We start from the raw sequence: 19,581 nt of genomic DNA on the forward strand, positions 1-19,581 counted from the left end.
ATCTGCACTATATAATATTCAGAACCTTTTGAGATTATAAAGAATATAAAGTTAAATTGAGATGCCAGCATCAATTCCGACGATGGTTCCCGTGGAAGTCGATAACTTTGACAACTGTAAAAAATGAGAAGCACTCTCATCAACATCAGCTAATACATGTAATGGCGAACGGCTTTTAGTTGACTCAATTCTTTCAGGGGAAAATTGCTTTCCCCATTCTGTCAATAATAAACCGGGACAAACAGCGTGAATACGAATACTTGGGCCTTGAGTTTTAGCGAGCATACGAACAAGATGGATAAGTGCTGCCTTGCTGACAGCATAAGGTATACTTGAACCGTACACAATTCTACCAGCTACGGAAGCTGTGACTATAAAAGTTCCTCCTTCTTTATTTTGTTCTAAGTATCTTTTGGTGCTTTTGAACAATTTGAAATGTGATTTCACGTTTGCATTAAAGCATCCATCCCATAATTCATCGTCAAGAGCATCAAGATCATCATAAGGAACAATTTTAGTCCAACCTACATTTGAAATAACAATGTCAAGTTTTCCAAACTCCTTTAAAACTGATTCGACTAAATTATCAATCCCTTCACCATCTGTAGAATCCGCTTGAAATGAAACAGCCTTTATTTTGAATTTCAGTATCAATTCTTTTACAAGAACACCCGCTTTTTCTTTTGATTTATTATAATTGATGGCTAGATTTACTCCCTCAGCCGCAAATTGTCGGCATACAGCTTCGCCCAAACCTGATGTACCACCAGTAACAAGTGCTACTTTACCTTGTAAATTAATCGTCATATTATTTTATTTGGCTTCTATTCCATAATCTAAATTAGTTGGAAAGTGTAACTATATATCAAATCATTTCGGATTGTGGGGAACTGGATCGCGCCTTTACCGAAGTGACAATTGTGCACTATATATTTTTGGCCGGTCCGGTTTACACCTTAATCTACTTCGATATTGTGATCGTTTTAACATATTGAAATTCTTCAATTCCCCATGTGCCATTGAATCGCCCGGATCCACTACCCTTTTGCCCACCATGAGGAAGTGTAGGCTCATCATGAATGGTGCTTCCATTTATATGTACAGCTCCACTCTCAATGTTCCTTGCAATTTCGATTGCAGTTAGCGTGTCCTTTGACCATATTGCACATGAAAGTCCATATTCGCTTGAATTCACTTTCTCAATTGCTTCTTTGTAATCAGCAACCTTGGAAACATATAACACGGGTCCAAAGGTCTCAACATCAAATATTTGGTGCGTCTCATTTACTTCTGTCAAAATGATAGGCAGCAAATATGCGCCACTTCTGCTTGTATTTCCAAAGAAACATTTTGCACCTCTCTCAATAGCGTCTTTAACCAAAGCCGTTATTTTTTCTGCCTGCAATACCGATCGTTGAGGAATCCCCGCATTATCGACTGCAATTTTGTTAGCTCTCTTTGCTAATTTTTCTAAAAAACTATCATAGATTTCATTTTCTACAAAAACTCTCTCAGTACTCATACAGATTTGACCATTGTGGGCCCAAGCGCCTCTCAAGATTTCAGTTGCCGCCCTATCTATGTCAGCCGTCAGGGTCACGATTGCAGCACATTTCCCGCCAAGTTCAAGTAAGATTGGCTTCGAAACTTTGGCCGCTAAGTTGGAGATTATCTTCCCAACATTGGAAGATCCTGTAAAGTTAATTTTCTTTATCCTGGGAGAATTCACTAAAGCTGTAATTATATTAGGAGCATCTTCCGAGGAGTGATGAACCGTATTAACAAGTCCTGGGGGACCACCTGCTTTCAAAAATAATTTGGCTAATTCATGGTGAATCATAGGCGATTGTTCAGAAGTTTTGAGTAGAACGCTACAACCAGCTGCTAAGGGGCTAACAATTGCTCTTATACATAAAATAATAGGAGCGTTCCAAGGAACGATACTCAAAACGGGACCACAAGGCTCTCTGACAACTAATGAATAAGAACCACCATAGGATTGAGGAATAGACCCAATAGGGGTTGAAGTAAGAGCAGCACTTTCCTTTATTATATTTATTCCTGTTTCGATATTAAAGTTAGCGAACTGAGGCGATACGCCCATTTCTAGTAACATATTGAAGAAATATTCCCTTTCTTTTTCTAGCGCGGCTGCAACCTTATTCAAAACATCTCTTCTTTTCTCATATGACAATTGCATCCAACATTGAAAAGCTTGAAAAGAGCTTTCCGTAACTTTATCGATATCCTCTAGGGATGCACCTTGTGCTTTATACAAAATGAGGTTCTCAGTAAAGGGTGAGTACACATTGTAGACCAATTTGTCAGAAGTAAAAACCTCGACACCATTTAAAAGTAATGGGACGACTATATCTTTAGACATTTTCTTTAAAATAGAAAACCTATGCTTACAAAGAAGAATTACTCATAATTTGGTCTTTTATAAACAATTCTTCGCTTACCCATTTTTTTCGGAGCTCAAAGGTTAAGAAGAAAGCGGAATAGGTGGGGAAAGAATTTCAATTAGTGTTCCACATTTATATAAAAGAATGCATCAAATATCTTATGTACTCTCGAAAAAGGATTTCAGCAATACCAGTATGACTGAATTATTATCCAACAAAGACTTACTTAAGACACAAGGCTACATCAACGGTACCTGGATCTCAGCACCAGATGGACTTACATTTGAAGTTATCAACCCAGGAAATGGACAAGTTTTGGCCAAAGTTGCCGAGCTTGGGCCAAATGAAGTTAAGGAGGCTGCAATAGCTGCAAGCAAATCTTTTGAATCTTTCAAATTATTTTCTCCAAGGAGCAGATCCGATCTATTAAAGAAATGGAACGAAAAGATTCTTCAAAATTTGGATGATCTAGCTAAATTGATAAGCTTAGAAAATGGAAAAGCCTTTTCAGACTCTTTAGGAGAGGTAAAGTACGCAGCCTCATATTTAGAATGGTATGCAGAAGAAGCTCCAAGAATATATGGGGATACGATCTCTACTCTGAATCCTTCAAACCGTACTTACACAATAAGACAGCCAATTGGTGTATGTGCTTTCATTACCCCATGGAATTTTCCTGCGGCAATGATCACCAGAAAGATTGGAGCTGCTATTGCAGCCGGATGCTCTGTAATAATCAAGCCAGGAGCTGAGACCCCACTAACTGCTTTAGCTCTTGCCCATCTAGCAGAACTAGCCGGTGTTCCTAGTGGTGTTGTCAATGTTGTAACTACCCAATGGAATACCAGAAAAGTTGGCTTGGAACTTTGTAAAAATAAGTTAATAAAAAAGCTTTCTTTTACCGGGTCGACTGCAACAGGAAAAACTCTCATGGAACAGTGTTCTTCATCCTTAAAAAAATTGTCCTTAGAGTTGGGAGGAAATGCTCCGTTTATCGTTTTTGGCGATGCGGATTTAGATTGTGCTATCGAAGGTCTAATTGCTAGCAAATTCAGGGTTAGTGGACAAACTTGTGTTTGCGCTAACAGAATTTTCGTACATCAATCTGTATATGACGATTTTGTGGAGAAATTGGTAGCATATGTCAAGAAGTTTAATGTAGGGTACGGTCTTGATAGTAATGTCACTCATGGTCCTTTGATTCACCAAGCAGCGCTCGAAAAAGTTGATATGCATGTTAGCGACGCTGCAAGTAAAGGAGCCAAAATTTTGATAGGTGGACAAGCTTTATCGCAATTTGGATCCAACTATTATTCTCCTACTGTTTTGACAGAAGTTACCACGGAAATGCTCTGCACAAAAGAAGAAACATTTGGTCCTGTAGCACCAATTATCAGGTTCAATGATGATGCAGAAGTAATAAACAAAGCTAATGATACTGACGTGGGTCTCGCAGGCTATTTCTATACACGCGATGTTAGCCGTGCCTACCGTGTGGCAGAGGCTCTCGAAGTTGGTATGGTAGGAGTAAATGTCGGAGTAATTTCCGACAGTGCTTTACCCTTTGGTGGAGTAAAAGAAAGTGGATTTGGTAGAGAAGGCTCTAAATATGGTATAGATGAATATTTAGTAGTGAAGGCTGTTACAGTAGGAATCTAGTAAATTTTTTAATACAATTTGATCAATTTGAATAAACACATTAAATACCAAGTTCTTAGTCTATTCAATTATTAACGTTAAGAATAAAACTCAACTAACGATTGTCTTCCGATATCAAATAACCCCACCTGTGTTTCGGAAAATCCCCACATATCGGAAGCGTAATATGATCATATATAATAAAATAGACAAAAGGAATTTCTAGGAATGTCTCGCCAAATATATCAATAATGTCACAGATCAACTCAGAAACAATTAATTTAGAAGCAAAACAAATAAGTAACCAGATTCCCATTATTTGGAATGATGATAAAGACTTTAAAGATCATGCTTACCGAAGAGTGTTCAACCTTAGAAGACCTGAAAGGTTTCCAATAGCTATTGTGAAAATTCAAAAAGAGGAAGATGTCGTAAATACGGTCAAATTAGCTAACATTTTAAATGTCAAAGTATCAGTAATATCAGGGGGACATAGTTGGGCTGCTTGGGGAGTCAGAGATCAAGCAATAATGATTGATTTTGGCGATTTTAAGAAGATTGAATTCAATGACGACACAAAAACTGTAATCGCAACTACTTCAGTCCATGGAAGAATGTTGAATACCTATTTGTTAAATGAAAAGCAACGTTTTTTTCCTGGTGGCCATTGTCCAGACGTTGGAATTGGAGGTTTTCTACTTCAAGGAGGAATGGGATGGTGCTGCAGAGGATGGGGTTGGGCTTGCCAAAAAATAAGATCGCTTAGAGCTGTAACTCACGAAGGAAAATTGGTCACTTGTAGCAGAACAGAGAACTCTGAACTATTCTGGGTAGCAAGGGGTTGTGGACCAGGATTTCCAGGAGTTGTTATTTCATTTGAACTTGAAACTGTTCCGGAAAAGACTGTTTATTCAGCAACGTATGTTTACCCAATTTCAAAATTTAAGGAAACTATGAACTGGGTTGTGCAGACCTCACCTAAAACCGACAAGGATGTGGAGACAGTTCTAGTTACATCGATCCCAGAGGATTCAAATGTTCCAGTTATAACGGTCCATATTGTTGCATTCAAAGAGACTTTTGAAGATTGCATTAGAGAGTTGAATAAGTTTGAAAGTTCAAAAGTCTCGGGTGCATTGTTTGAATCTTTTGGAAAGAAAACGTCGTTAGTCGATGAATACGAGGTTCAGGATAGAGCAAACCCTCAGGGACATAGATATAAAACAGACAATGTTTATCTCAGATCTAATGTGGATGTCGCCAAAGTTTTAGAGCCTTCTTTTACATCAATTCCAAACCGGAAGACGTTTTGTCTCTACTTTTCAATGGATCCTTTAACAAAGTTGGAGGACATGGCTCTTTCAATGCAGACAGAACATTATGTTGCCATTTATTCTGTTTGGGATAATCAGAAAGACGATACAGTTATTTCGAATTGGTTGACAAGAAATTTCAGAGTCCTAGAAAAACACAGTAGAGGTGCTTACCTAGGAGACTCTGACTTTGAAACTAGAAAGACTCGGTTCTGGGCACGAGAGCAACACTCAAAGCTTAATAATTTAAGACTTAAGTACGATCCTGAAAGGAGATTCTGCGGCTACTTGAAAGATTCATCGAAGGAAGCGAACAATAACGATATAGAGCTACAAGAGGTTTTCAATGAAGCCCCAGTATTATAGTCTTCGATATTTAGCCTCTTTGAATAGTGAAAAACGATATTCATAGTAGCTTGGAAGTGCGGAGTGATCTCCAATTCCCCACATTTCCGAATTCACCAAATAAAAAGACTGCTTTTACCATAATGTAAAATTCTTTTCGCACAGAAGATTAATTATTTTGCAACCATGACAACAATCACAGAAACTTCAAACTCCAGTCAAGCTGGCTTACTTTTAAGAACAGATACACGAGAAAGACCAAATCGCGAGGTATTCAAATTAGCTCAGGATTATGGTCTTCCCTCTGATCCAAACCGTATGGAGGCTGCAAACGTCCAAGGCTGGAACTATGGTAGGGGAAACCCTCCAAATCCGATTGCAGGAGTAGTGGATATGTCTTTAAGGCCAAATAATGCAACTGGATTTGTTTTCAATACTTTCATTTACGTAATGTTTCGTGGAGTTTCTGTCATTTATGTAAGTAAAATCTCATGATAAACTTTCCATCATATGATGCTCAAAGCGTACTAACAAATAAGTTTGCTAATCGTGCCTGGAGAGCTACTGGGGAAAAAATTAACGAAAATTGGTTTAGGTATAAGGTTTCTGTAGAGGATCCACTTTAGTGATTAATTTTGTAAGTAGTTTAATGTATGAGAAAATTGCCATCTGTTATTATATATCATGTATTAATCTCTTCGAAAATAGAGAAGGCCACTTGCTTTAAACTTAAGTAGTTCCAAATCAAGAGCTTGCTTAAATTTTGAACAGCATGCTTTGATTTAGAGTCATAATAAGGAGGTGCAACGACCAATCCCCACATCGGATACAACTATTGATATAAGTAGACTTCATTTTCTCTCTACTGCAAGATGCAAAACTTAATTCTTTGTAAAAACACTCTAAAGGAACATGCCCAATAAGATAAGGAATATTAAAACTGTTGACACTACGTCATTTCCATATATTTTTGAGAAAAACGTAGACATACCGTTAAAAACTGATACTAGTGGTGGAAGTCTCGTAAGAGCCAACATTTATCGACCTAAGAAAGACGGAAAGTATCCGGTTTTGGTCACTTATGGGCCCTATGGAAAAGACATCCATTATGAAGACTTTCACCCCAAGTCTTATGCAGAGGTAGACATTGAACAGCACTCAGATCATGCTGCCTGGGAGGTTCCGTCGCCAACTTTTTGGACTAAGCAAGGATATGTAGTAGTCAGAGTTGATGAGAGAGGCACAGGTCAGTCTCCGGGGTTATTGGATACAATGTCTCGGGGTACAAGTGACGCCTTTTATGATGTGATCGAATGGGCTTCAGAACAAAATTGGAGCTCTGGGAATGTTGGGCTCTTGGGCATCAGCTATTTTGGGGGTAGCCAGTGGAGAGTTGCAGCCAGACGTCCTCGAGGCTTGAAAGCGATCGTACCTTGGGAAGGTATGTCAGATTATTATAGGGATAGAGTCCGTCATGGAGGCATTCTCTCAAACGGATTCATTTCTTTCTGGTGGAATAGACAAGTTTTGAGTAATCAGTACGGCTTGCCGGGTAGGGCAGCGAGAAATTGGGGAGAAGACACCATTGAAGGGGATTTAACTGATCAGGAACTTATTTCAAATCGAAGGGATCAGACCGTCGATACTGCCCAATTTGAGAATCGGGATGAAGAATATTATTCTTCTAAAGAATTCAAGTTAGAAGATATTCAAGTCCCAGTTCTTAGTGTAGCTAATTGGGGAGGAATCATGCTTCATCTTAGAGGAAACTTTGAAGGGTTCAATCACGCGGGTTCTAAATTGAAATTTCTTCGAACAATAGTAGGTAGGCACGATTTACCTTTCTATTATAAACAGTATGTGAATCTTCAAAAGTCGTTTCTTGATGCTTTTTTGAAGGACGACGATAGAGATGGTTGGTCAGAAGGAAAAGTTCCCAAAGTTGAGATTCTTTTAAGAAAGGGAAATGTAGGTTTTAATAATCCGGAAGGAGAAGCCACATTTCAGACTCGAATTGAAAAGGAATGGCCTCTTGAGAGAACAAAATACACTAGATATTACTTGACTAGTGATGGTGCTTTGACCTCTTCAGAACCTCTTAACCAAAACAGCTCGTCGTTGACATACAGAGCAAATACTACTCTCGATGACCAGGATGCTATCAATTTTACTACGGATCCCTTCGAAAAGGAAACAGAAATCACAGGACATATTACAGCTCAGTTAAACGTGTCTGTCGACGACGAAAAAGTTACCCCATCAGAAATTGATATTTTTGTTACTTTGCGTCATCTTGATTCAAAAGGAAAAGAGGTATTTTACACCGGTACTGCTGGTGATCCAGTTCCCTTATGTAAGGGCTATTTAAGAGTATCTCATAGAAAGATAAATGAAGATCATCCTTGGCACAGGCCATATCTCCCTTACAGAACTTATTATAAAGAAGACAAACAGGAAGTCGAACCAAACAATGTATACACAGTTACTATAGAAATTTGGCCAACAAACGTAGTACTTGAAAAAGGAAATAAACTAGTCCTCGAGGTTTCTGGAGGTGACACGCAAGGGTGTGACAGATTCCAGCATAATCACCCAAAGGACAGAAATTTTGAAAAGCTTGGAAAAACAAACAGACTTCATTTCCGTCCGCTGTTCCAAAATTATATAGTACTTCCAGTCATCCCTGGAAATGAATAAATAAGATACAGTACTTTTTAGAATTATTATCTCTTCAATGTTAGCTTAGAAAAAGGTACATATACTTGATATATGCAGTTTTAAAAATTATTGTAGACTCTTATCTTTAGTTGCAAAATAGATATTTCCCTTTGATCTTTCTCCAGGAAAATATCACAACATTAATACTTGTTGCTAAATTATCGATTTTATGTTTCATTCTCATAATTATTTAAAACAGATTCTACTTTCCTAATTATTTAGCAATATATTTACTACTCACCAACTTCACGATCAATATCCCAATGAACAAAGCTCAAAAGCTTCCATTCGTGAGTCCATTCTCTTATTCTCTTACCCCAAAAGTAGAGTGGAATTGTAAGCAAGAATAAAATTCCAGATATGGCTGCCATTTCGCCGTACGCTTTGGAATAACCATAATTATTTACCCATGGATTAGTGTAGAAACTCAATAAAAACCCAAACAAGGACTTGAATGCCAATTGAGTAACGGTAATTTCCCCCACTATGGGTCTATAACAGTCAATTGTGTACACCAATGAAACGTTTGTAGCTTGAGTCAACGCAAAATTAAGAAGACTTAATCCAATTGTAGGCATCATCCAATGATAATGTTCTCCAATACCTACACCATAAAGAACAAGAGCCACGGGTGCTAATACACCGCCTATGATTATTGTAGGTAGTCTCATCTCTGGTACCTTAACACCTTTATTTCTCTTCGTCATAAAGTCCGAGCACCAATCATTAATAGTACCACCGGCGAAGATACCCAAAAGAGAGCCAATCAATGCCCCGATAAAACATAAACCCCCTTGCCAAGGCTGGAAGTTATATGCTGTCTCGAAAGCATTAGCAACATTAGATGTCACGGCAACTAAAAATCCAATTGTAGCTGACATGATTAATGAGGCCCAAAGAACAGGTGGAAGGAAAATTAGACCGATTGGACGAATAAAAATCTTCCACAAGGATTCATCGGTATATATCTTTCCACTATAGATATTAAGAGAAGACCAATAGGAGGTCTTTTTTGGTACAACAAAGTCAATTTCAGATTCCACGCTTCCTTTTTCTTCCACGTAGCTTACTGACGATTTACTCGCTTGCAGACCATGCTGCTTTTTCATCTTTTCGACTTCAGAAACCAAAAACTTAGGGTCACGAATAAATGTTGTTTCAGGCAAGGTGAAAAAAATTAAGATTCCGCAAAAGCCAATTAAAGCTGCACCGACATAGTATATATATCTCCAACTATGAGAGATAACTATAAGTCCAGAAATTATCATCCCGATTGCAATCCCTGCTGACAAAGCACATGTATATATGGCCATTTGGGTACCACGTTCGTGAATGAAGAATACATCTGAGATCGTCAAAGGGCCTAGGACCTCATTTCCACCTGAAAAAAAGCCTAGCATTATTCTGCAAGCTAAATAGGATTCCCATGTATTCACAAACCCACATCCGAGAGCAAACGCAAAATATCCCACCGCAATACTGACATAAATGGGCCTTTTTCCATACTTGGTCATTAATGGAACCCAAAAGAAGTTTGATGTACCTTGTAACAATGCAGTAGTTGTAAAACAGTAGGCAGTCTTAGAGATCCAATCCTGAATGTTATAATTGGGACCATCTGCCTGCTCACCAAATGTCTCTGCCATCATAACAATTGCTATAGAAGGACCACCAGAAAGAAGATTAGCTAAAAGCATAGTAAATGACACCAATATGGTGATATAGTATTTATGGGCTCTGGACCAAGTAAGTGGGTCATCTGGGTGAACAGAGGGTTCAGGTACGAGCATACGTTCTTTGGTATCCGGGTGGAAAAGCTGTACAAGCCCAAGTGATTCCTTTCTGGGTCTGAATTCATCGGTGTAGTCTGTAACTGCTAATTCGAGTGTGCCTGGCACCTCGCTTCTGCTAGAATGTAATGAGCTTTGCTCACTCATCTTCGATCCTTGAATAGAGTAAGTATATTGCTTATAGCTTCATTTACTCAAATTTCTGGTACGTTTAGCTCATTGATATAGAGTCATTTTCCAAATCGCTTTCTTCTTTCACCCCATAATTCTCCGGTGGCTGAACTGTGGGGTGACCAAATATTAATTAAGTGAGCTTAAACAATTTAGCGAAGATCTCCATACCCCACATGCCGGAACAAAAACTTCAACAGTAGATCGAATATTTACAGCAGAGATGGAGAAAAAGTAAGAAAACAACATGATATTGACCAAGGCTGAAAGTATATAGAGGGGTAAATGATAATAAAGTTATATACTGAACAGGGAAGATATGAGGTTCTATAGACCTAAAACACATTGGTTGGAGAGGTCTGGTAGCCCAGAACCAATCAACACTTTTCCTCTCTGTAATTCAAGGATTGGAATTTCGCTTAGTCTTCTGGCCACATTGTAGTGACATGGAAGCTTTTCAGGTGTGATATTTTCTACTAGAAATGATAAATCGGGAATTCCTTCATACTCTTCTTTCAAGATAAATTCAGCTCCACCCACCGGCTCAGGAGTATATGTCGCATACTCAGCATCTGTTTTTCCTTTACCCCCAGGCCTGGGGATGCATCTCCACTCCATCGTTCCCTGTAGATTTGGTTTCTTTGGTGGATCCAATACCTTCTTTGGCAGTTTAATTTTCATTTCTAGAAAAGTTGATCCCTCCCAGGAGGCACTTAAAGTGTAGCCATTCTCCATATCAAAAGACTCAGTCAAGGAGGTAAAGATTTTTGGCATTCCAAGTTCTTCCCTTCCGCTCAATGTTGGTTCTGTTCTACCCTCTAATAATAATGGTAAAAATCTTCCGCAAGTCTTCTTACCCGAGTCGCTAGTGTATACAACGTTCTCTAAATAAAAGTCAAAATGGGAGTAATCATGCCCACTGAGCCATTCGATGTTATCGGTCCAGGTATTACTAAAAGTAATATAAGCGATTTCTCCTGGTACGTCAATGGAAAATTTATCATTAGGAAGCAAATGCTCTAGATAAGATTTAGTTGTCTTGATTCTGATAGCTCCTGTTCTTAGGAAAGAGCCACTTCCATCAATAGGTTTTCCTAAATAGTCTTGTCTTGGGCCTTGCAATGGACCCCAGCCAATAGGCATCCTTTTGAAAACCTTATTCTCAAGAAATCTCGCTAACAACTTACGAGAGTGAAAGTAAGCGTCATGGCTCCAATTGAAATGTGAAAATTGAGTGGAATTTAACTGCTTGCCATCCTTTGGCATAAGAGCTTGCACCCTAGTGAATTGTTGAATTGTCGTTGCTCTGCTTACCCTTGCTTCTTCGTATATTTTCAAGTGTTCCTTAATGTCTTCAGGAGGAATTCCCAAAGGAAATACAGTTCCCAATGCGACCCCATCCTCTATAGCCTGGGCTCCACCTTGTCCTTGATGGGGCAAAAAGGAATGCGCTGCATCCCCTAGCAAAGCAACTCTTCCCTTGGTCCAACTTGTTATGGTTGGCCGTTCAAGTAGTTTCCAAAGCTTTATATCGGTAGCATGGCCTAACAATTCAACAAGAGGAGGAAAGAAATCCTTATAACAAGAAAGCAAATCTTCCTTTGTACCCAGATTAGCCCACCCTTCTGCAGATCCCGAATTTGCGGAATCAGGATGAATACACACGAAGTTCAAGGTAGTATTATTTCTGCAAGGGTATATCACAATTCTTCTATCTTCTCCGAGCCAAATTTGAACATTACCGTCATGTTTTAAAAAGTTTTCGAAACCTTTTATTGCCTTGGCGGTTTCCCGAGGAATCAAGAATCTAAAAGCACTAAAACCAGACGCGGTAGCAGGATTACTAGTTCCAGTGACAATATCACGTATAAGAGAATGAATGCCATCAGCACCCACAACCAAATCACCCTTGAAAACTTTTCCGGACTCCAAAATCACGAGACCTTCTTCGCTATCAACTTTCTCCACTTTGGAAGAAAGGTTGATCTTAACAGGTTTTCCAATGCCGTCTTCCGAGGTTGCCTTAGTTTTCAAAGCAGAGTGAAGATCAGCTCTGTGCACTAGATGCCATGGATATGGATATTCTTTCAACAATTTGCTAGTGCTCACTTGCATCAAAACTTCTCCTTGTGGATCGAGTTCGGTTATATATTCACAAAGGTTTCCTCCAAGTTGTTTTATTGGGACATCCAAGTGCTTTAACATACCGTAGGCATTTGGGGGTAAATGAATAGCGGCACCAATTTCGCAAGCAAATCGGGACTGTTCAAACATTTCAACGTCATGACCTTGGAGTCTAAAAGTTATTGCAGCCGATAATCCGCCTATGCCAGCGCCACAAATTAAAATTTTCAAAGGATCTCTCTTCACCACCATATTTGTAGTAAATGTATACTTACTTCCATTAAAAATCAATGGGGCCTCAATGGTAGTTTTATATATCTTATGTATGGCTGCGAATTTCCCCATGGTTCCCCACTCGGAATAAGTGAGTAATCGAATGGACTACTTTTTTTTTTTGCTACCTCCTATGTAATCAGTGTTAAAAATTGATCATATATTTACTATATCAGGAACATAATGAAGAAGAGCCATTGATCTTCTCAGAAGACAAACTTGGTTTAAAAACGATTTTTCGAGCCCCATGCTTCTCGAAAAGCTTATAAGCCTTCGGAGCTTCCGACAATGGTAGATTCAAGTCGACAAATCCTTTGAATAAATGAGCGACCTTAGTAAAGGATTCAATTGCTTCCTGAAATAAGGAATAACAAGGACATCTTCCGAATTGAAGAGTTACATTTTTAAGATAACAGTCAAGGCCCGAGAATGGTATCTTTCCATGCTGATATCCAATTGAGCTTATCACACCACCGTTTCTAACTAATTTAAAGCCGAGAGCTAAAGCATCTTCACTTCCAACTACCTCAAGCACACCATCTGCACCTCTATTTTCAGTGGCTTTGTTGATAATTTCTTCGATGTTATCCTTCTCTAAATTGAGAGGAATTGCACCAAACTTCTCAGCTAACTCGAGCCTCTCGGGCACACTTTCTATGGCATACAAAGTACGGATCCCTTTCTCTTTTGCAGCTGCAATAGCACAGAGACCAACTGGTCCGCAACCTAGCTGGACAACTACTGATGACGAAATTTGATCTTCCGGAATTTTCTCTAGCAAATTCTTGACACCGAAGTATCCCGTGGGAAAGATATCCGCCATAAGAATTACTATAGAATCATCGATTCCTTTCGGCTTGAGCTTCAAAGTGGTGTCGGCTAAAGGGATTCTACAGTATTCAGCTTGTCCTCCGTCATGCCCAACAGTACCAAAAACAAATGCCTGAGGACATTTGCTTGAAACACCATGTGTACAGTAGAAGCACTTGCCGCACTGGGTGGTGAAAATTGAGACAACTTCATCACCGGTTTCAAAATTTTTGACATCGGATCCAACTTCCACAATAACTCCTGTAAACTCGTGGCCCATAGTGTGGCCGGTGCTAGGTGGAATTATTGCTCCTCTATAAGGATGAAGCTCTGATCCACATAAAGCAGTAGAATGAATTTTGATTATAGCATCAGTGGTTTCCTCGATAACTGGAACTGGTTTGTCAATCACACGTATATCATGAGCGCCGAAAAAAGTGACAGCTTTCATTGTTTTAGGTAAAGAAGAAACCATTTTTAGGAGTCTAATAATTTATTTTCTGAAAAGCAAAGTTAGAGTATTTCTATGTGATATTTATGCGCTTTTATGCCCATATTAATATCTTAATATTACCCATGCTTCCCCACATTTCCGATAATAACGAATTTAAAAGTGAGCATAAATGGACGCAAATTCCATATTTTCTTCGTATTCTCAGTTCACGGGAAAACCTGTTGAAAAAATTATATAGTCTTTAAGTCCAACAGACGGTACATATAGATATAAGGATGCCTAATTTTGTCAAACATAACTCACATAACCTCACGCCTCCAAAGAGGTATATCACAGGGTTCGATGCTAAAGGTTGCTCAATAATTAATACCACTGTTGAGCCAGAGCCCAAATGGACGGACGTTGCAGATAAATCAACCAAGGAGCATTCTGGTCAATTTAGTTTGTTATATACTACGAAGGGGTTCCCAGTTAATATTGACCAAGCTAATGACATAGAGTTTTACAAAAAATCTTTGAATGAAGGTATTTCAGTCACCATGCCTGGTGGAACAGTTTTAAGAGTAGTAGATATGGCTCCTGGATCCATTTCTCCCATGCATCGCACATCTTCAGTTGATTACGGTATTGTGTTGCAAGGGCAGGTAGAAGCAATTATGGACTCTGGTGAATCAGTCCTTTTGAACAAAGATGATGTGCTAGTACAAAGAGGAACAATGCATGCTTGGAAAAATACAAGTCTGACTGATTACGCTAGAATGATTTACGTTTTAGTTTCTGCCAAGCCTTTAGTTGTCAATGGACAATCTTTGAAAGAAGATCTTGGTCACATCGAAGGCGTTCCCAAAAACGAGTGATATCAGTATATAGATATATTTTTTAAATAATCTGTATTAGGTTGATATAATGTCTCTCGAACAGTTGCTTAAACTTTGAAGCAAACTGGAAATATCATTCGTTAAATAACCGCCCCATGCAATACATTTATTAATTTGTATTGATAAATCCATAATTGACTCTGGGGCACTAAGGAATACAAGACCCTTATCATCCCCACCAGAATTATCAACATCTTTTGGAATTTTTAAACATGGAATCAAATCATTCGACTGAACAAATCGGTCGGTCGTTGAGGTCCATTCATTGGATAATACTACAACTGAGCCATCAGGATCGCCAGGAAAATTACTAATAACCTTTTTTTGGTCAAATTTGCAAGTTATATTAATTAGCAAACCATACGTCCAAAGGATCAAACTCGAATGAAAAATCAAAAATGGTAAGTACGGAATGACTGTTTTTTGTTAGTTTTTATCATTAAGCTCCCCAGATAATAAAAATACTTACATATATGGTTGGCCGTAGCGGTTTTTGCCAACTTGAGTATCTGGGCACAGTGCCAAATTGCAATCCTTGAGCTATCTTTTTTATACCATTGAAGTAGCCTAGGAATCACTTGTCGCGATTCAATTTCGTCATCGACTCCTGCTAATTTCATGCAATCCTTTATCGATGCATAAAGACAAATATAAGAATATTCAATTTCCAACTTGTATAAAACCTGGTTGGCCAATCCCTGGTTGGAAACGAGGCTTTCCATCGACTCCAACATATTTTCAATTTCGGCTTTCCTATTAACAAGATATGAAAGATGAAAAGTAGCATCGAGAGATAAGGAGTGACGCTTTCTTTTTTTTATATCTGCAATACCTGGGATGTGATTAGTAAATGCTAGTCTATCATTGTGCCCTGATATGAAATGCTTAATTGTGGCAATCAAGTTCCCTATAATGACATCAGATATGAATTTTGGTGATAACGACTGAGACGGAAGCTGTCTTGAAGATAGAATCGATCCAATAAGCAGTTGGAATGACATATTGTTCGAATAATGCTGAGGGCTCTGATTTTTAATGATGTTAACCAATCTTAGCCATTCGTTGGCATCAGAAGATCTCCATAATGGCTCCATATGCGGAAGGGGTAGTTCTAGCTCTATGTAATTGATAAAATATGGGATATTAGTAATTAAGGAAAACTGGGAACACCAGTAGAACATCACGTATACTAATAACTTTTTAGATTCCATTTGAATCCACGTTTTCCACTTTTGTTCCGTTGAAGCAAGTTCAGGATCCTCAATTATTTCTTGTAGCGTTTTATACTGGTATCTCTTGAAAAGATCTCCTCGTCTAACCATGGTAGCAATAGTCGAAGTGAAGCTTTCTGACACTTCTACGTTTCTATCAATACCGGACCAAGATCCAGCTATATAATTTATAAGGTTTGCTTGATGAAGTTCAAGGTTCCTGATATTTGTATTATTTTCTTCAAATTCTAGTATTAACCTTCTTCTAGATATTTCAAAAAAGTACCTACCAATTCTTTTCAAGGCATCATTCTCAATTCCATAAAAGAATGCTCCAGCACCCAAAATAGAGATTAATAGGACATTGGATACTTTGTTGGGATCAAAACTAGGTAAATGGATAATCTGATATCGCGCATGAAAAAGCTTGAAATAGCTAATTACAAACAATGTTAGCTCTTCAAATGAAGGAAGGTTCACGTTTGCGCTATCACCCCAAAACTGAGCATGGTGAGTTTCACTTAAAGTTATCAAAATAGAGTCTCTTGTTTTGGGCAAAATTTGAAACTTTTTGAATTCTTCTGATTTCTTGTCAATTGATTTATCTATGAAAGAAAGATTTTTCGTCTTCAAGTCAACGAAAGGTCTCACATCTTTTGAAGAGCTATCTGCACCGGGTGAGCGCCAGACAAACGAAGTCCCTACAAATGCACTTGAACGCGAGTCTCTTCTTTCAGACAGATGAGTAGAGCCAATATTTCCTGTCAAATCTCTTGAGCTGATATAATTTTCTGATAGAGGGCTTGCTGACTGATTAGAAGTATTGAAATCAAGATTGTCATAATTGAAAAATTTCTCGAATTTATTATTATCGTAGCAGTTAGTCTGTTGATTACAAATCCAGCTGTCCAATACATCAGATATTGAGTCGCTTTCTTCATCTGCCGCATGTAAAATGTCACGGATTGAGTTCAGAGCACCATCAAAATTGAACTTATTTACTAACTCCAAATCATTTTCTAAGCCTACCGTTGCAGGTAGAGAACGGAAGTACGAAAAAGCATCAGATATATTGAGAGGTTCCATATCAGACTGAAACCCTACTTGGGTCATTACGTCGTTTCCTGGAAGAGGCATGGAAGTATTTTTGTTACCTGATAATTCCCTTGAAGACACTGACTCTAAAGTTTCAGTATTAGAGAATTCTTTATTCTTTGAGGACTTTGAAGTAGATGAAGAAGACAGTTGCATTGGTGATTCGGATATTAAAGCAAATGGGTTGGTGCTATTAGACTTTCCTTGATTCTCATTTTCCACAATGTTCTCTTGTAGTGATTCTTGTTCACCATCGTTTGAATTTTCAACCTCTTTACTCAGCAAATTTTGCTCAAATCGTAATTGTTTTTCATTTGATATTCTCGACAAGGCTCCACCAGCCTTATAAGGAGATCTTCCTCTTGAAAAACCTGCCTCCATTGGAGAAAGCATGGCACTGATTGAAAGAGGTGATGGTCCCTCTTTATACAAATCATTCCGTTCCAGAAATGACCTCACGACGTCGTTTTCTGTGCTTGTAGCACTGTGTCCATGGCCCGTGCTTTTTGCAGCTGCGTGGGTCTGTGTCTGCTGCGTGTTGTCTATTACTGTCTCGTTTTGTAATTCAAAATCGAAAGTGTCTCTATCTATGTTTGGACTATCGCCTTGGTCGCCTATTTGCTTTGGTTTGTCGTTGCAAGGTGTGTTTCTTTTTAAGCACCGGTCGCAGGCACTATTCTCCCCATTAGATTTCACACATCGACACTTAGATACAATACATGACTGGCAAGCAGACTGGCACCTTGGTGCTCTCTTTCTTTTGAAACCCCCATTTTCTTTTGTTTGTTCACTAGATTCCAAATTTTCTTTACCACATATATCAGCCTTTATATGTCTATTCAAAAGATCCTTTCTTCCAAAACCTTTTCCACAAGTGTTACAAATAAATGGCTTCTCATGCTTATGTGATCGTATATGACGTTCTAGATGTTCCTTTCTGGTGAAATACTTCTCACAAGTCGAGCAGGTGAACTCTTTGTTTGACTTAGTCATGACGTTTACCTTAAACTTTCCGACAGTGGAGAAAGTAGCGTCTTTAAAAGCTAATTACATATGCAGGAATCAGATGTCCCCTCTCTCCGCTGTTCCATGATCCATGGTCGCGTAGTACTTGGTTCCAGTTAGAAAATTGTTATAAACCTTGAGTAATAACGTTTAAAGGCTCTAGTTCCTATGGGACAATTTGAGGAATCTTGGTTTCTACTGTAGGGTTAAACATTAGCCCAGTTTTTTAAATAGTTCTCTCACAGATTGTCTGCACTAACTGAAAGAATCTGGGGTATTCGTGCGATAAATACCCGCAAGCAATCAGCCGTTGTGGGGAAAATTGAATTCCGAAACTACTGGAACGTCAAAAATGTATATAGATATGCTCAAATGGCATACATAGTGAAGTTTTATTATCCGTATTCACCAAGACATCTACGACTGAGATGGCAAACGAATATAATAATACCTTGAAAGGAAAAACAGCGGTGATTACCGGCTCCTCTACAGGCATAGGAGCAGCAATCGCATATGAGCTAGCTGGGCGGGGTGCTAACATCGTTATTAATTATCCCTATCCAAGTGTGAAGGACGAAGCTGAAAATGCGTTGCAACTTATTCTTGAGGACTGTGATAACATTAGGGGTATCATTGTAGAGGCCAACTTGTGTTCTATTGAGGGTCCAAAGGAGTTAATTAAAAAGGCAGTGGAAAACTTCGGTGAGATTCATATTTTGGTAAATAATGCTGCATTAGCTATTAATAAATCTCTTGAAGAGCATACGTTAGACGATTGGGATTTAATTGTGAACTTAAATGGCCGAGGAACTTTCTTATCAACACAGGCAGTATTACCCCATCTAGCAAAGCAATCTAGAATTATTAACATTTGTTCAGCTTCTTCGAGAGGACCACCTCCTTTTCAGACCATTTATGCTGGGACAAAAGGTATGGTAGATTCCTTTACTAAAGTTTGGGCCAAAGAGCTTCCGAAGAAATATTCTTGCACTGTCAATGCGGTTTCGCCCGGTCCTACCAAAACCAAAGGATTCATGGAAGCTGGGGAAGAAGCGATGAAAATTTTACAACCTACAATTGAGCTGATCCCAGTAGCTGCAAGAATGGGAGAGCCTGAAGAGATTGCTTATGCTGTAGCATGTTTGGCCGAGGATAGAGCAAGTTGGATCAATGGTGTTCACCTTCATGTCAATGGTGGACTATATATAGATTAATTTTAAGTATAAGTAATTTAATCCATTTTTTCAAAAAAATATACAGTTTATACATATTTTTAATCAAAAACATTTAAAGCTCCAATCATGGTCAATCTTAAGTCAAAATTTTAGCCAAAGTTCGACCAATTTAAGAT

The 19,581-nt window shown here is 38.6% G+C and overlaps 13 protein-coding genes across 13 annotated transcripts; 7 read left to right on the forward strand and 6 right to left on the reverse strand.

The window, feature by feature from the left end:
- Nucleotides 1-51: 51 nt before the first annotated feature.
- Nucleotides 52-807, reverse strand: PRCAT00005089001 (SDR family NAD(P)-dependent oxidoreductase; the record flags this gene model as incomplete). Its single annotated transcript, XM_062955137.1, has 1 exon — nt 52-807. The coding sequence occupies one exon, from the start codon at nt 805-807 to the stop codon at nt 52-54; it is 756 nt and encodes a 251-aa protein (XP_062811770.1).
- A 154-nt stretch (nt 808-961) lies between these two features.
- Nucleotides 962-2,383, reverse strand: PRCAT00005090001 (uncharacterized protein; the record flags this gene model as incomplete). Its single annotated transcript, XM_062955138.1, has 1 exon — nt 962-2,383. The coding sequence occupies one exon, from the start codon at nt 2,381-2,383 to the stop codon at nt 962-964; it is 1,422 nt and encodes a 473-aa protein (XP_062811771.1).
- Nucleotides 2,384-2,549: 166 nt separating this feature from the next.
- PRCAT00005091001 (NAD-dependent succinate-semialdehyde dehydrogenase) lies at nt 2,550-4,064 on the forward strand (the record flags this gene model as incomplete). Its single annotated transcript, XM_062955139.1, has 1 exon — nt 2,550-4,064. The coding sequence occupies one exon, from the start codon at nt 2,550-2,552 to the stop codon at nt 4,062-4,064; it is 1,515 nt and encodes a 504-aa protein (XP_062811772.1).
- Nucleotides 4,065-4,294: 230 nt separating this feature from the next.
- PRCAT00005092001 (FAD-binding oxidoreductase) lies at nt 4,295-5,722 on the forward strand (the record flags this gene model as incomplete). The annotated part of the gene is made up of 1 exon (XM_062955140.1): nt 4,295-5,722. The coding sequence occupies one exon, from the start codon at nt 4,295-4,297 to the stop codon at nt 5,720-5,722; it is 1,428 nt and encodes a 475-aa protein (XP_062811773.1).
- A 165-nt stretch (nt 5,723-5,887) lies between these two features.
- Nucleotides 5,888-6,196, forward strand: PRCAT00005093001 (uncharacterized protein; the record flags this gene model as incomplete). The annotated part of the gene is made up of 1 exon (XM_062955141.1): nt 5,888-6,196. One exon carries the CDS (start codon nt 5,888-5,890, stop codon nt 6,194-6,196), a length of 309 nt encoding a protein of 102 aa, XP_062811774.1.
- A 417-nt stretch (nt 6,197-6,613) lies between these two features.
- Nucleotides 6,614-8,398, forward strand: PRCAT00005094001 (CocE/NonD family hydrolase; the record flags this gene model as incomplete). Its single annotated transcript, XM_062955142.1, has 1 exon — nt 6,614-8,398. The coding sequence occupies one exon, from the start codon at nt 6,614-6,616 to the stop codon at nt 8,396-8,398; it is 1,785 nt and encodes a 594-aa protein (XP_062811775.1).
- A 254-nt stretch (nt 8,399-8,652) lies between these two features.
- On the reverse strand, nt 8,653-10,356 carry PRCAT00005095001 (uncharacterized protein; the record flags this gene model as incomplete). The annotated part of the gene is made up of 1 exon (XM_062955144.1): nt 8,653-10,356. One exon carries the CDS (start codon nt 10,354-10,356, stop codon nt 8,653-8,655), a length of 1,704 nt encoding a protein of 567 aa, XP_062811776.1.
- A 351-nt stretch (nt 10,357-10,707) lies between these two features.
- PRCAT00005096001 (uncharacterized protein) lies at nt 10,708-12,756 on the reverse strand (the record flags this gene model as incomplete). Its single annotated transcript, XM_062955145.1, has 1 exon — nt 10,708-12,756. One exon carries the CDS (start codon nt 12,754-12,756, stop codon nt 10,708-10,710), a length of 2,049 nt encoding a protein of 682 aa, XP_062811777.1.
- Nucleotides 12,757-12,949: 193 nt separating this feature from the next.
- PRCAT00005097001 (alcohol dehydrogenase family protein) lies at nt 12,950-14,062 on the reverse strand (the record flags this gene model as incomplete). Its single annotated transcript, XM_062955146.1, has 1 exon — nt 12,950-14,062. One exon carries the CDS (start codon nt 14,060-14,062, stop codon nt 12,950-12,952), a length of 1,113 nt encoding a protein of 370 aa, XP_062811778.1.
- Nucleotides 14,063-14,316: 254 nt separating this feature from the next.
- PRCAT00005098001 (cupin domain-containing protein) lies at nt 14,317-14,898 on the forward strand (the record flags this gene model as incomplete). Its single annotated transcript, XM_062955147.1, has 1 exon — nt 14,317-14,898. One exon carries the CDS (start codon nt 14,317-14,319, stop codon nt 14,896-14,898), a length of 582 nt encoding a protein of 193 aa, XP_062811779.1.
- A 413-nt stretch (nt 14,899-15,311) lies between these two features.
- PRCAT00005099001 (uncharacterized protein) lies at nt 15,312-17,618 on the reverse strand (the record flags this gene model as incomplete). Its single annotated transcript, XM_062955148.1, has 1 exon — nt 15,312-17,618. One exon carries the CDS (start codon nt 17,616-17,618, stop codon nt 15,312-15,314), a length of 2,307 nt encoding a protein of 768 aa, XP_062811780.1.
- A 196-nt stretch (nt 17,619-17,814) lies between these two features.
- Nucleotides 17,815-18,144, forward strand: PRCAT00005100001 (uncharacterized protein; the record flags this gene model as incomplete). The annotated part of the gene is made up of 1 exon (XM_062955149.1): nt 17,815-18,144. The coding sequence occupies one exon, from the start codon at nt 17,815-17,817 to the stop codon at nt 18,142-18,144; it is 330 nt and encodes a 109-aa protein (XP_062811781.1).
- Nucleotides 18,145-18,658: 514 nt separating this feature from the next.
- On the forward strand, nt 18,659-19,444 carry PRCAT00005101001 (SDR family NAD(P)-dependent oxidoreductase; the record flags this gene model as incomplete). Its single annotated transcript, XM_062955150.1, has 1 exon — nt 18,659-19,444. The coding sequence occupies one exon, from the start codon at nt 18,659-18,661 to the stop codon at nt 19,442-19,444; it is 786 nt and encodes a 261-aa protein (XP_062811782.1).
- Nucleotides 19,445-19,581: the final 137 nt, after the last annotated feature.

This window comes from Priceomyces carsonii (assembly GCF_900007245.1).
Source record: "Priceomyces carsonii strain CBS4050 genome assembly, scaffold: Debaryomyces_carsonii_scaffold_6, whole genome shotgun sequence".
Taxonomy (NCBI): Eukaryota; Fungi; Ascomycota; class Pichiomycetes; order Serinales; family Debaryomycetaceae; genus Priceomyces; species Priceomyces carsonii.